The sequence below is a fragment of the Morone saxatilis genome, unplaced genomic scaffold (assembly GCF_004916995.1).
Source record: "Morone saxatilis isolate NCDOM2014 unplaced genomic scaffold, NCSU_SB_2.0 Contig0, whole genome shotgun sequence".
NCBI lineage: Eukaryota > Metazoa > Chordata > Actinopteri > Moronidae > Morone > Morone saxatilis.
In genome coordinates, this window is record NW_023339650.1 from 2,326,554 (window position 1) to 2,340,813 (window position 14,260).

General features: G+C 41.1%; 1 protein-coding gene across 5 annotated transcripts in view; it reads left to right on the forward strand.

Annotated features, from left to right (window-relative positions):
* LOC118322175 (microtubule-associated protein 4) overlaps positions 1-14,260 on the forward strand; it is a 107,641-nt gene that overhangs the window by 14,508 nt on the left and 78,873 nt on the right. For all 5 annotated transcript variants that reach the window (XM_035653784.1, XM_035653774.1, XM_035653802.1 and 2 more), the window contains exon 2: positions 9,742-9,930. In XM_035653784.1, the coding sequence (XP_035509677.1) occupies positions 9,744-9,930 (187 nt within the window). In that variant the 5' untranslated portion in view covers positions 9,742-9,743. The remainder of the gene's footprint in view (positions 1-9,741; positions 9,931-14,260) is intronic.

Below are 14,260 nucleotides of genomic sequence, written 5' to 3' on the forward strand. Positions count from 1 at the left end.
CACAGATTATCTGTCTCTTGTACTACTGTCAGGATATAGTGAAAGTTTTAGCAAATATGACAAAAAATATTTTTATAATATTTTCTACTGCAGCTTCAACATTTAGTCTGCATAATCAATTTAACCTTTAGCACTTAGTCTGCATAATCCAATAATTCGTAGCACTCACACAGGAGTGTCTGGTTAGTTTTTATGATATGACACTGTAACATTATGGGATGGAGGATTCCCTATGGGCGTACTTGGAGTTGTGATTTACAGGGTGTGAACAGGTATCAGATAACAAGAGTCTCTCGCCTCCCTGTCCCGCTTCTGCTTTCATGTAAACTGACTGAGGGAGGGTCACGCTGCGTGTGAGTGTTTATGTGAGAAATAGCACTTTTCCAAAAGTATCTCTGCTTCTTATAGTCTTACACACACTCATGCACAGACAGGAGCACTGTGTGCCTTTGAAGCAGAACCCCTCAGGTGTGTGTGTTGATTAATAAGGCAGGGTGTGACCCAGAGGTCCACAGGGTGAGCTGTGCCTGAAGCAGAGAAACTACTCCATGCCAGTACAGGACAAACCGCTAGTACCAGCTAGCTGGGTACTAAGTAGGAAAGTCATGCTGTGTCATGCTAGCTATTAGGAGGATGATGAGCAAGACAGTCCACAGCAAAGTTAGAAAGGGTTAACATATTAACCCTCTCAAGCAGGGATTCTTTGACACCTGGCTGTGGCAAAGTAATGTAGTCAATTTGCCTGAAACTGCAGCTTGTATGGCTGTTTGTAAGCAATTGCTGTCCTTTATTGTTAAGACAAACTCCCAGAAAGGTCGTGTTGTGGAAAGGACCCGGGAAATGATGTGTTCAGAAGAGTGGGAACCCTGTCTGACCATCAATCCATAACCCAAATATATTCAGTTAACTATAATGAATGTCAAAGAAAAACATCAAATTGGAAGAAGATAGAACCAGCAAGTGTTTGGTATTTTTGCTTAAAGAATGACTAGAACTATTATTCCATTATGAAAATAGTTAATATTTAGTTTTCTGTCAGTCGTATAATGAACTAATCGTTGCATCTCTACTTTAGTTGTCACTGCTTGGTCATTCACGTTTTCCTGCTTAGAGTTACTGATAGTTACTGACGTACGAATGGCTATAGGGGGATTTACTTACAAGGATTTTACAGTTGAAGCATTTTTTGTGGTAAGAATAGCTTATGGCTCACATCCTCACTCTACATCATCAAACAGGAAGTACAGCTTGTAGTCTCATATGAAACTATTTGTTTCTGAGCTATTTATATGAGAGCATCCGTATTGGCCTGCTTTCATGTACTGTTACGTACCTTTTAGCCATAAATGGATAAACCTGTAAAGAGCATGAACACGAGTTGCGTGAATTGTTGGCTTAACAAAGTGAAATTCAGTTGAATTCTTAGATTAGATTCAAGGCAGTTATTTTTATTTTGAGTTAATGTGATTTTGAGAATAAGATTTGTTGAATAATAATTGCCGGTTCATTAAATTAATGTGTAATAATTTTGTACAAGGTGAAATGTATGCTTTAAGCGTAAATCATTATTTCTCCTATCTCTTTCAGTATTGCAATATGACCCCAAACACTTAATACTTTCCTTTAATCTTTAATCTTTAATATATTTTTGTGTTAACGCCAAAGAAAACAGAAGAGAATCCATTGTAAATACTTTTAATGAGGTTAGACTCAGGGCGCCGTTCTATCCAAGTGTAAAGGGAAAAAAACGCTCCAGATTGTAATTGAAACCATCAGGTTGTGTATGAGCAGGTCCTGCCTCTGTGTGAGAGAGAGAGAGAGAGAGAGAGAGAGAGATAAAAGTCCCTCGTCAGCTGTCTCTGTATATCAGCTAGAACAAAAACAGAAGTGTGGCTGCAGAAAGAAAGAGGAAACAGCCCAAAATACACACAAATGCACACTGAACATAGAGCTGTGTGCTCTGGGGAAAATAGGACATACACACAGTATACCCTCTTCCACATTAAAATGACAGACAGATAAACAGGGTACTGTGGATTTGCATAATGATGAACATTAATCCAGATTATGTAGTTGTCAGTAAATATTGTGATGATGATCATTAGTCATACAAACTTCTATGAACATTTAGATCATTTTAGCACAGTTAGAACAGTGAGGAATATGTAAAACCGTACATTTTCAGTGCCTCATGCAGTATTTGGACTCTTCTCTGTGACAGTAACAAGAAAAGCCAGTAGCAACAACCACAGAGTCATAAACTCATTCAAGCAGCAGTGCGAGCCAGCTCCTATTCTGTCTCTCTCACACACACATATACACACCCACACACACCCACTTGCATGGTAACTGAGTAAGCTGAGCATTTGGAGGAAGTGTCCCACCTCTCTTAGAAAGTGACATCAGGGCTGAGCTCTCCACACAGTGGCTGCAGGCCCAGGCACTCAACACTTTGTTTTTCCAGACCATGTTGAGGCTGTCTACTTTAATACATATTACACACTACTCTCATAGCATCTGTGCGAGTCATTTTTATCTACATGGAGTGCTTTGTACAGCTTTATTTAATATCCCATCATGAGCAGCGACAGATAATAAGAAGGATGGCGCAAATCCCTTATTATTATGGACTAATATCTCTTTACTTGTGTTCAAAAAACAACAAGGTCTGTATTTCAAGACATCGACAATATCACTGACGCTCTGAACGTGGTGTCTATTTTTAAGTAGTTAGCAAGTGAGAAAGGTTTTTATTCTCTCATTTTCAGAAGAATTTGTACTGGTTGCACTGCAGTGATCAGTCAGGGTCACACCCAGAGAAAGATACCTCCAGATGCAGCCTGATGCTGGTGGAAGTAAGGGCTGGAATTCTGTAGCTTGTGCTTTGAACCAGAGCTTTGCAATAAGTCAGTATAATTGCTTATCACTTCATCAGTATTGTGATGGTTCAATGGATGGTATCATGTTATCCTTTTACAGGTTGTACAAATGCTCTTCAACTTTTCCACAAATCTGACCAATCATTGTAGTTTCCCACGACTTTCATCAATCATAGCAGCAAAACGTTGAGCCGTATGTGACCAAATTACAATTCATTTTCTTCACTGATACAAACTACCTGCAATTTTTAATGGATTATACAAAAAAATACAACTATTTTTGCAATTTTCCCCTTTTCCTTAGAAAAAAAAAAGAAATTCCAACATCTGGAATGTGTATATTCCAAACGTTTAGACCAGTCAGATTCCTGCTGACTAATACTGAGATAATGTTAATATCACCTTCTATTCTATTCTTTTTACTGTATGTGTATGCTCACACATCCTCTGTTCATTTTAAAGTTAAACTTTCAGCCATATGGATTCCACCCAGTGTCCAATGGGTGACTTCATATATGTCCCAAGACTCCAGTGAGGTCATCCTTTCCTTCAGTGCTCTGTCCATGTGACCTCTCATAATCACAGGGCCACACAGTGGCAATGTAGGGAGCGTAAACTGCCCTGCAGTTGTTTTACAGCCACATCGTCCTTGGACAGTGAACACCCGGTTGCACTTGCCAAACCCTTCAAGTAATAGAGTTAGTGTATCTGGAGGCAGGCAAATACAGACATTGAAATTGGCAATTTTCACTTGTGCTGTCTGGTTTTGTTAAAATCTACTGCTCCTAACAGCAGAGTGGTCTGTCACAGCCTCCCAGCAGCACGAAAAGATCATTTTAGGTTTGAAGATGACCGGGCAGCACTTCAGGGACATGATCTCACTCTCTGCGTGACGCAGGATAAACCTCTCAATTTTCTCTTACTTTTATAGCCATGTTACATCAGGGAAGAGGTATTTGTCTTTTCACATTTCTGAGATAATTATAGTTGCCCACAGCAGTTACGGCTGCAGTGCCTTGCTCGGAGGCACAGTTCAGAACATGCCAGATATCCCGGCAGCTGGTCTGTATCTGGTTTCAGACCTGCAGCTGGAATGTCTCAGTGTGTGCAGGAATCAAACCAGCAAATGTTTGGGCACAGGGTGACCTCTTCGATCTTCACCAGCCTTATTGGACTCGAGCTGTAGAATGTTTCCTGTTGCATGTTTGGCTGAGAAATTATTATGAGTTAATGATTAATGAAAAGTAAACACCTTATCACTCACCCGATACAATCCAGATTGTCATTCACTGTTTAACCAAGATCAGATCCAGGTCACGCAGAGTTTTCTCTTTATAATACTACTACTACTAAAGAACCAGACATAGCAGCCGTGGATCCACCCCACCGAAGTGTCCTTGAGCAAGACACTGCACACGCTCCTCGGCTGCCCACCCCTCAGCTTCCTGGGGATTAATCAAGCACGACATTACATTGTGTTGTCATATATTAAAGGAACAGGAGGAGAAAATACGGAGTGATTTTTGGGATTAGGGCTGCTGTTATGTCATGCATCACCCTGACAGCCGCTATAGGAGCTGTGTTGGTGTCCTGCCAAGGTTAAGCTTATGGAAAACCCCACACACACCACTCCTTTCTGCCCGTCTGTCTCTTTCACTCCCTTGTGGACTTACAGATCATCTTAGCACTACATCTGCAACTTGTAATTTCTGTTCCTGTAAACATGCACTTTCTGATTAAGGCTAATTGTTTTCTGCACTTATTTTTTGTTGAAATATTTCAGGTATAAACTGGTTACTGTTCCAATTTCTCCAAGAATTGAGTTTTATGGTGCAAACACAACTGTACAGTACCGGTGATCAGATCTAATATTCAGCATGTTTAAGTTTGTTCTAATATTGATTTTTATCGTTTAAAAACCTTTTTTACTTTGTGCCTCTCTCTGTCTGGTCACTGTTGTGATCAACAGTGAATGCTGCTGTGCCACAGACGGGGAAATGGAAATACTCAAGTAAAGAATAAGTGCCTCAAAATTCTACTTAAGTACAATACAGCAAATGTACTTAGTAACACTCCACCACTTTATTCTAAAACTGCAGATCGGTTCCAAATATCAGTTATCAGTTTCCTTGATACTGATAATTAATAACTTCTTGGTCGACCCCTAGTTTACAGTAATCGGGGTCCCAGGTTTAGAAAGGGAAGAGAAATATTGGGTGAAAATTCAAATTAACTGCTGATTAAACACCAGAATCCCTCTACTGTATCTAAGCTTAGAAAATGGTTAAAGTCTTTGCAGTGCAGATGGTATCTTTAAACGTTTTTTTTTACCATCATAATTATTTTCAAAAATATATAGGATACTAGGCAATTTCAAGATCATAACCCCAAAAGCTTGAATTGAGACCTCTACGTTTCAGAGCAGCGAAACTCTGTGATGAAGCTAATATTAACATTAGCTTAAGCAGCTATAGCGCAGAGGTGTCAACTGTATAAAGTGCAACTAGATATTTTCATTCAATTGTTCAGCCCTAGTTCCTGATGTTTCCGTACCTTGTGATCTGTCTCGAATCCTTTTGGCTGCTTTATCATCCCCATGTGTTCTCATCATGGTGCTATTGTGTTTACATACAGTAGTGTGGAAGCAGATTAAAAAGAGGCTTAACCTTCACCTCTGCTTTTTTGGCAGCCAGAGGACACACGCCCACTGTCCCATGAGTCCACCCATACACACACACACACATACGCATGACTAATCCACACATACATTCACACACTCAAGCATTTGTTAGCAGACTACACAATAGAAACTGCTTCTTCCGTGGATTTCCTTCCTTTGTTGAATCCAGATTATTTCCGAGTGGCCACACCAACCTTGTGAGCGGAAGTGGAAAAACAGGAGCTCAGCTGGAACTACGGCACCTCGCTGGGGTCAAAAGCCCTTGAGTTTAGGACTTTCTGATCCCGGCATCCCAACCCATCCCACTGCAGGACCCGGGCTAATGAATAGGTTCTGATCCTGTGGTCATGTGGCGACCCACTGTAGAAATAAAAGCTGAGGGAGCCGAAAATGAACAAAGTCGCATAGTTCAGTATTATGATAGGCCTCATCTTGTGTTACATCAGACATTATCAGTTGGTAGACTGGGTGGCATAGATCACCCAGCTAACTCTGCAGCTGGCACAGATGGCATACTGTATACTAAACACACACACACACACACACACACACACACACAGAGGATGATGTGGGGTTAAATATGGAAACTGGGGCAGTGTTTCTGACCAGCATGGCTTTGTGGTTGAGGCAGTAGGCAGCAGTCTTCCTGCGACACACCCTGGTCTCAGTACTGGGGGCTCATTTAGTCTGCTCATACATTGGTACGCCTATGTATAGTTTATTTATATTCCTGCTTCAGGAACCACTTATTGTTACTATATGTAGAGTTTGTAAGCCTGTGTTGTGATTTCCTGATTTATTGGCTGATAAATTGGCTTGATTTCTGCCTGAGGACGGATTAATTTACCAACTGGACGGCTGACTGACCATCCATGTTTCTGACTGACTGGGTGATCGATTGGTGCAGGGTTTACTCCCTTTTAGCCACAGCTGGTCCAGTGTGCAGCTTGTACAGTATGATGTAGAAAGTTGAAGCCACCAGTGCACATCCACTGAGAATGGACTTGGACAAAATTTTCTAAATTAACATTTGCATATTCAGAGATTCTGAAATTTGTAATGAGATAAAAGGAGTAGATAACTTTTTAAGCATTTGAATTTGGAAATTACATTAAAAAACATATCAGAAACACATTATTGTTCCATGCAGACTATTTTTATATGTTGTAATCCATGTCTGGTGTGGATCTGTAATATTTAATGATGGCTCCATTAGTTATTGACTTTTCTTTGACATTTGACATAGAGCAGAAGTAGTTTTTCCTGTTTGTCACTCTTTTAACAGCCTATGAAGAAGGAGAAAGCATTCTACACTTCCCCTTCTGCTTTTATACACTGTCCAGGAAATGCGTTTAATGAAAGTAATAAGGAAATATAAGAACAAGATGGTGTGCTGCATACGGAAATAAAAAGGAGTGAAGTACAACCACCAACTGTCTGTCACCAGATGGATCATAAATGAGCTTCAGCGCTGTCTTCACTCCACTTGTAAAAGAACAATTGTCTGAACAACTCTAAACTATATTGCAAATGCAGCGGCTTTAAGAGGGGTCTTCCCTTCCCCAACAACACTATTGACTAATATATTATTGTATGTTGTAGGCACAATTAGTATTTCCATTAAACTAAGGGTTCCTGCAAAAACCATAAAGGACAGCAACCGACCACAAGAACACAAAGGCCCTTTTAACCACATAATGCAGTGTACACTTTTTGCTCTCTTTGTGGTAATGAGCACATCATCCAGCAGATGGGGCTGTGGAGTTATATTTAAAGTTTGCTTTCTTCTCCTTAAGGAATCTCACTGATCTCAGAATAGAAAGACTTTTGTCCACAAACTTAGAAGCAGTAGCTTTGAAGAATATTTGTGTTAATATGTACTTTGTCATTAAATAGGTCCAGGTTCGTGATATGCTGTGTTGTTGGCTGCTGTTAAGGAAATAAGGGTGTTGATGTAACGTGAGCATTGTTGGCACAGCAGCCAGGTAGAGAGGAAACCATAATAACTCAAAGCTCTCAGGATTGATCCGCTTTGCAGCAAATGTGCTCTCTTGCACCGTCCTTGAGCATAGACCTTGAAGCCTGTAACCTGCAGTTTGAACAATGTAAGAACAGGATGTTGAACAGAAAGGGGAGACGTGTTTTTGTACAGGGCAAGAGAGGTAAAGTGCACTGTAGACGATGACGGGAGGATTGTTAAGATGGAGACGGGACAGATAAACACAGCGAGTGTGTGAGCAGCAGAGGAAGGCTGGCTGCTGCCGGCACCAAAGAAGATAATCTGGCATTATAGTTGGAAGATGACACAACATGACTCTGCAAATTCCCCTGGTGGCCATTGGTCAGCTGAACTCCCAGACGAGCCGATGACTGCTTGGATCTGTGTGTCTGTGTGTGTGTGAGAGTGTGTGTCTGAGTCCATGTTTTGGTACAGATTGTGCTCTTGTGTTGTACCAAGTCATGCACTTCAGATGAAACTGCCTCCTTGTGGTAGAAGGTGGTATTAGATTATTATTAGATTAGGTTGAACTGATAAAGAAACTCTCTTTTATGCCCACCAGAGAGGTCAGGCTCAGGCCTTGCAGCTGGTAGACATTCAGTGTGGTCGCTCGGGGGCACTTCAGCAGAATGAATGCCTGCCATCACCGGGGTTTGGATCCAGGTCCTGTGGTCCTGGTACTGCTTCCAGTGACTGGTTTGATGCCACAAACCTGGGGCCCAATTCAGTTCACATCAGATTTTCCCCTGATCACCAAAAGTAAATAGCTTGTGATGGGTCGGCTGTGGCTCAGGTGGTGATCTCAGGGTTGGTGGTTGGATCTCCTCCTGTGTGCATGTTGAAGTGTCCTTGGGCATTAGCTGAACCCCAGGTTGCTCCCAGCCACTGGGTATGCACAACGCAGTGAATTCCTGCTGGACTCAAGTTGGTTCAAATGGGACGAGATGCGTCAGGAAAAGCATCTGGTGTTAAAAGCCTATGACCAATCACGTATGTGGATCATCAGATCTCCATGCTGGTTGGGCGGGGCCAGTTCTGTGTCAGATTTAAGACTTTGTGGGAACTTTGATGCAATAGGCTGTCATTTCTGTTGGGTTCTCACTACTTCTCTCCATTTCCATCTGTCTCAATTTCTTCCTCCTTCCCTCAGCTTTACCTTCCACTTCTTTCATCTTTATCTTTCCATTTCAGCTCCAGTTTGGGCCTCCTTGTCTCTGTTATCAGTACAGGCAAACACTGCAGCTCGCAATGTTAACTTGAAAGGAATTATTAAATAGCTTTGTTTTTTAAATGGCAGCCATTAATCAACAAGGATGAGGTTAAAACTGGGATATATTTGCTTAAAAAATCTTTTAGACACATTCTGTATTACCGTTGTTTTGGTAGAACGTTTATGACTGTAGTTCAGCATATTGTTACTAGGACTCGTTTTTAAGGATTCCACATCATTTTAAAGTGGACATATCTCGGGACTATATAACTGTAAATGAAGTTGATTTTAGAAACATAACTGAATAAATAATTATAAATTGATGTTTTCTAATCTTTTACATTCATGTTTATCATGTTATTGGTTACAATTTTTAACTATTTATATATTTTTGTGTTGGAAAAATATCATACAGAATCATTTGATCCTCTGTCTTTTAAGCATATAATATCAAGAGTTATAGAGTTATAGTTATATAGAGTGGTTATATAGAATTAAAGTTGATACTATGTGCAGTGACTGTTGAATGGAGGTCTGATTATTAAGCTGTTGAACTGCCTGCTTTCTTCACTTTATCTAAAAAATAAGGGTGCATAGCTGAACTGTAAACTGTGGCTCGTAAAGTGACTGGAAGAAACCAGCAACTGTATCTACAACAGTGGCATGGAAGTGATAATGAGCCTTTGAGAATAAGACTTTGTTTCATTTCTTCTTCTTTCATTCTTCAGTATGTGGACTGAAACATGCACACAAACACACAAGCACATGCTAAGAATCCCGAAAGATCCTGAAAGTATTTTTCAAGGGAAATGGGGCCTGCTGTAGGTGAGAATTTCTACACATTCAACCCTAGTTAGGACTAGTCTTTCTTTATATTCTTATCTACTGTGGCAACTTCTTATAGTTCTATTTATAGCTGGACAGCATTATTCAACAGGAGATAACATGTTTACTGTCCTCTGTTTGTGTGCAGCCATGGCGGAGTTAGACCTGAGTCTGAGTGACGCGCTGACGGACAGCGTTCCCCAGCCGGGCCCGGAGAGCCTGGTGGAGAGGGACTTTGTGGCTCAGCTGGAGGCAGAGGCCTTCGACGATCAGGTCGGAGAGACGGTGGGAAAGACAGACTATATCCCCCTGCTGGACAATGATGACACCAGGGCAGGTGAGAATAAATCTGCCGTTTTCTTACCAGTCATATCCTTCTCATCTCAAGGTGAGAACTGGGTGGCAGAGGTGACAGGAAATAATGAGGAAACAATGAAAGGAAGAGGAACAGTGGTAGACAGGTGAGAAACAGAAACGTAGGCAGGAAAAGAAAGATGAGGGAAATTAAGTCAGAAACAGGTCGTGTCACCCAGCATAATGATTTCAATTAATTTATAAATAGAGCAGGAAGCAAAGAGGCTCATTCACCATTTAAATAAAAATCAAAAGACAAGTTTTAAGAAAACATATCTTCACACTCAACTGGTATTGATCCATGCAGACATGGTCGTATTTTACCTTTAAAATTAACAACAAAATAATTGTAACACTTAATATAGTCAAGAGCTCTGTACTTACAGTGCATGTAAAGGTTTATTATTGAATATCCTTGGATTACTCGTGTTCTGGTGAAAGATTAACTTCACTTAATCAGGATATCCTGTGTAGGCATGGGAAAATATGAACATTTTAATGTCATGATTATCCTAACAAAAATAGTTGTGATTCATATTATCCCAATAATTACCGAAATATACTTAAAACTCTCAAAATGGCACTAAAACCTACCGGAATCACTTAACTTGCACCTCATGTGCTCATCGTTCCACAGTATTTCCAGTTTTTGTGTGGGATACAACGGTCAACCCAAGCTTTCAGCCATGGTGACAGGTTTAGGATTTTGGAATGACTGGAAAGATACAGGCTCCCCCTTGTGGTAATTCAAAATAAATCAGGAAATGAATGTAGGACTGTATGTTAGCGAGCTGGACAGCTTTTTCTAGTCAAGCCATAGGGAATATTCACGATTAACTATGAACGTGATAATATAGTATATTGTCCCATCCCTAATCCTGTATAACTGAAACCTGAGTTAAAGTGTCCATTCATAATGCTAAGAGCAGCAGAGAGTGTGTTTGACTTACATTTTCCTGAACATACTGTTTTTACTACACCGCTGTATCTGATTCCATCTATCCTGAACGGGATGAGGATCTGTATTACGTAACATGAGCTGCAGCTGCTTCTAAATGACTAATAGTATCAGGCACTGCTGGACCCTGGCTGCCATTTTGGATCTGCTGGGGTGCCATTCAGCTGCAGGGGAGATAGTGGCCTGAAGATAAGTGAGGGTAGCGGTCGCTGCTTTGAATGTCCCAGCTGCCTAGAGCAGTTTTGGAACTTCACAAGGAAGGCAGTTACTGTCCAGATGCCCCGCCTGCTCCAGTGAAGGCGCTCAAGGTTTAGTTCCAAGATCTGTGTGTCCTTGACCACCCTGCCTGCTTAGAAGAGTTCAGGTCATGGGCCTTGGATGCCATTGTGTCATCAGCTGATTATCACATAGACCGTAAGAATAGAGTGAGGAGATAACAAAACTAGTAAAACATGTGTTTGTCATTTTTCATCCTTTCTAAAAAATAAATATAGGTTAGTCTGCTCCTCTGTGAGCATTTCAGATGATCGGGTTTGGAAAGATATTTGTGTTTTACAGACAGGTTTGTGCACTGGTTTGCTGATATATCTGGTTTCCCCCTGTAATTTTAACTTTCATGCACTAATGTAATTTTGGCCTATTGTGGTACACATGGAATTATGATATCAAAGATACTAAATGATTTACCAGCTAAACCCGACCCTCATTATCATCATAAACAGCCACAGAATGCATTGAGTGAGCACAGGCTCACCTCCTAACATTTCCAACAGAAATAGCCTCAAAAAAGAGTCGATATACATCTGTAAGAGAAGCAGAAGAGTTGTAACAGATTCTGGATAGAAATGCAGTGGCGCTCCTCCACTAAAAGCTCAGCAAATACATAAAGTCTGGAAATAGAAGAGGTCGAACACTGTACCAGTGAGTTGTATGAGCACCACTTGTTGCTCAAAAGTAGATAAAATATCTTTTATTAAGCTGCCACAGCAATAAAAAGAGGGAGAGAGGCTCAGAAACAGATAGGTATAGAGGGAGGTGAGTAAGCAGATAGATAAACAGTAGATGGATCAAATAAACAGCTGAGTGAATAACCAGATAACAGGAAGTGACAGTTAACCGAGGCTGACTCAGCTCTTGGGCCTGTTTTGGTTACCCAGACACTTTGGTCAGACAGTCAGACTGTGTGTGGGCACTCGTCAGTGACAGCCGGCTGTAGGACGGGCCGTGGGTGGTGTTGCCAGTGATCAACTGTGGCACGCTGCGTGCATTTGGACAAACGCAGACATGCTGACACACAGAGTGCCAAACCGTGGGGCGAGGCGGTCCGCAAATTATTGTCCTCTGTCAGCAGGAGAGCTAGACGGAGGAAGCACAGTTTTCTTTTTGTGTTTTTTGTTTTTTGTACCAGAGTTATTGGTGTTGAATTGCTGTGATGCACACGTACTGTAATGTGCACTCCTGGGGGCCGACGTGTGTTTGAGTGTCCTGTGCTCGTGTTTCTGATCTGTGGTATTTGTGTGTGGACACAAATGAATCATACTTTGTGTGTGTGTGTGTTCTTGCATGTTGTTTGGTTTTTTTTGCATGCCTACACGTTGATGTGTTAATGTGTGTGTACTGTACATATGTGCACACATGTACTGACAGCAGAAAGTTCTTGCTTTTGTGGCTTCATGTATGCTTGTATTTTTGTTAGTCTGCATGTGTGTGTGAAAGAGAGAAACAAAAACACACATACTAGCGTGTTAACCAGCTATCTTTAGGTATAACTCAAAGCTGGCACATTTTAAACCTGGTTAGATTCCCATGCTATCATATGCTGCACAGCTAACCTGCTCCAGAGCAAAAAAATCAATCATATTCCCACAGGATCCCAACATGGTAAATGGTAAATGGACTGTACTTGATATAATAAGCACCCTTTCTAGTCTTCGACCAACTCAAAGCTTTACACTAAACGTGCCACGATTCCCTTTCACACCACATTCATCAGTGGATGCAACGTTCATCGAACAGAAACGTAAACTACATCATACAGCATTCACACACCCGAATGCTATGCAATCAGGGAAGCCATGGGGTTCAGTATCTTGCTCAGGACTTTACTTCGACACAGTTGCAGGAGGCGTGATCGAACCAACAACCTCTACCTGATTGGGGACGGACCCGCTCTGGCCTCTGAGCCCACAGACCGCCCTGGGACTAAAACAATGGGCAACAAATCATGTACATGTCCTACAAAAACAACTGAAAACCACCTATCTATAACCTGACTAAGATTTCAAGCTCTAGATTGGCCTTGGCGAGATCATTGCTCGCACAGAAAACTGCAATAAGTAAAAAGAATAAAAAAATAATATATATGTATTGTATTAAAAAACAGTTGCACAAGTGGGATAAGAGGATTCATATATTTTATTTATTTTTAAAAACGACTTAACATATTCTTTCACTTGAAACTTGAAGCAAACTCGCGGGCGCCTCCTCGGATTAACAAAAACCTATAATGCTTGCACTGCATAACCAACAAACCCGGCGTGAACAATTGCTATATCAAAAGTATTAGAAACCAGCAATCCAACTGAACATAAACAACATGAGCATAGGCTAGCCTCACATATGCATAATCGTATAGACGATAGTGAATAAAAATAGGTGACAAATCTACTTTTGCGATCACAAGACATCCATATTCACCAAAAAAACAACATAACACAATAGTACACATAGCTAGTACAATCTGGCGTGTATCAATGAGGATATACCTTGAATCCGTACAATAGTACATAAAGCATTGCTGGCCTCACTATGTGTCGAAGCTTTGGCTGTTAAAGCTGTTAGCAACATTACCAAACACACTCTGCTTTGTAGTAGTCTAACACATTCTACTTGACACACTTCAACACCGCTGTGCATCCTAGGCTGCACACATCAATTAAACACACATACACACAAGGGCGAGTGATTAGTGAACATCATCGGTCAGATAACACACAACATGGATTTCAGCTTCCACCTTATACTCACCCACACTGAGACACCCCAAGCCAAAATACTGTAGCTGCCCTCCCAGCCCCAGCCTGACACCAGAACAAACTCGCGCCCTGTCCCCAGCTGCTCCATTTCAACCAGCGATGACACTTGTGCAGTCCTCAGCGCACTATATAAAGTCGACGCACTTCCCATTTAACAAAAGCCTCAAATCCTTATCAAGGGCACTCAAATAGTTTCAGCAACTTTAATTCCAGAAATCACACGAGTAGGCTGTCATATTATATCCCCCGCTCGTACACAAAAAATACAGCATGCAACATTGGAACTATTCAAATATGCCTCGTTCGAAAGCCATTAGCAA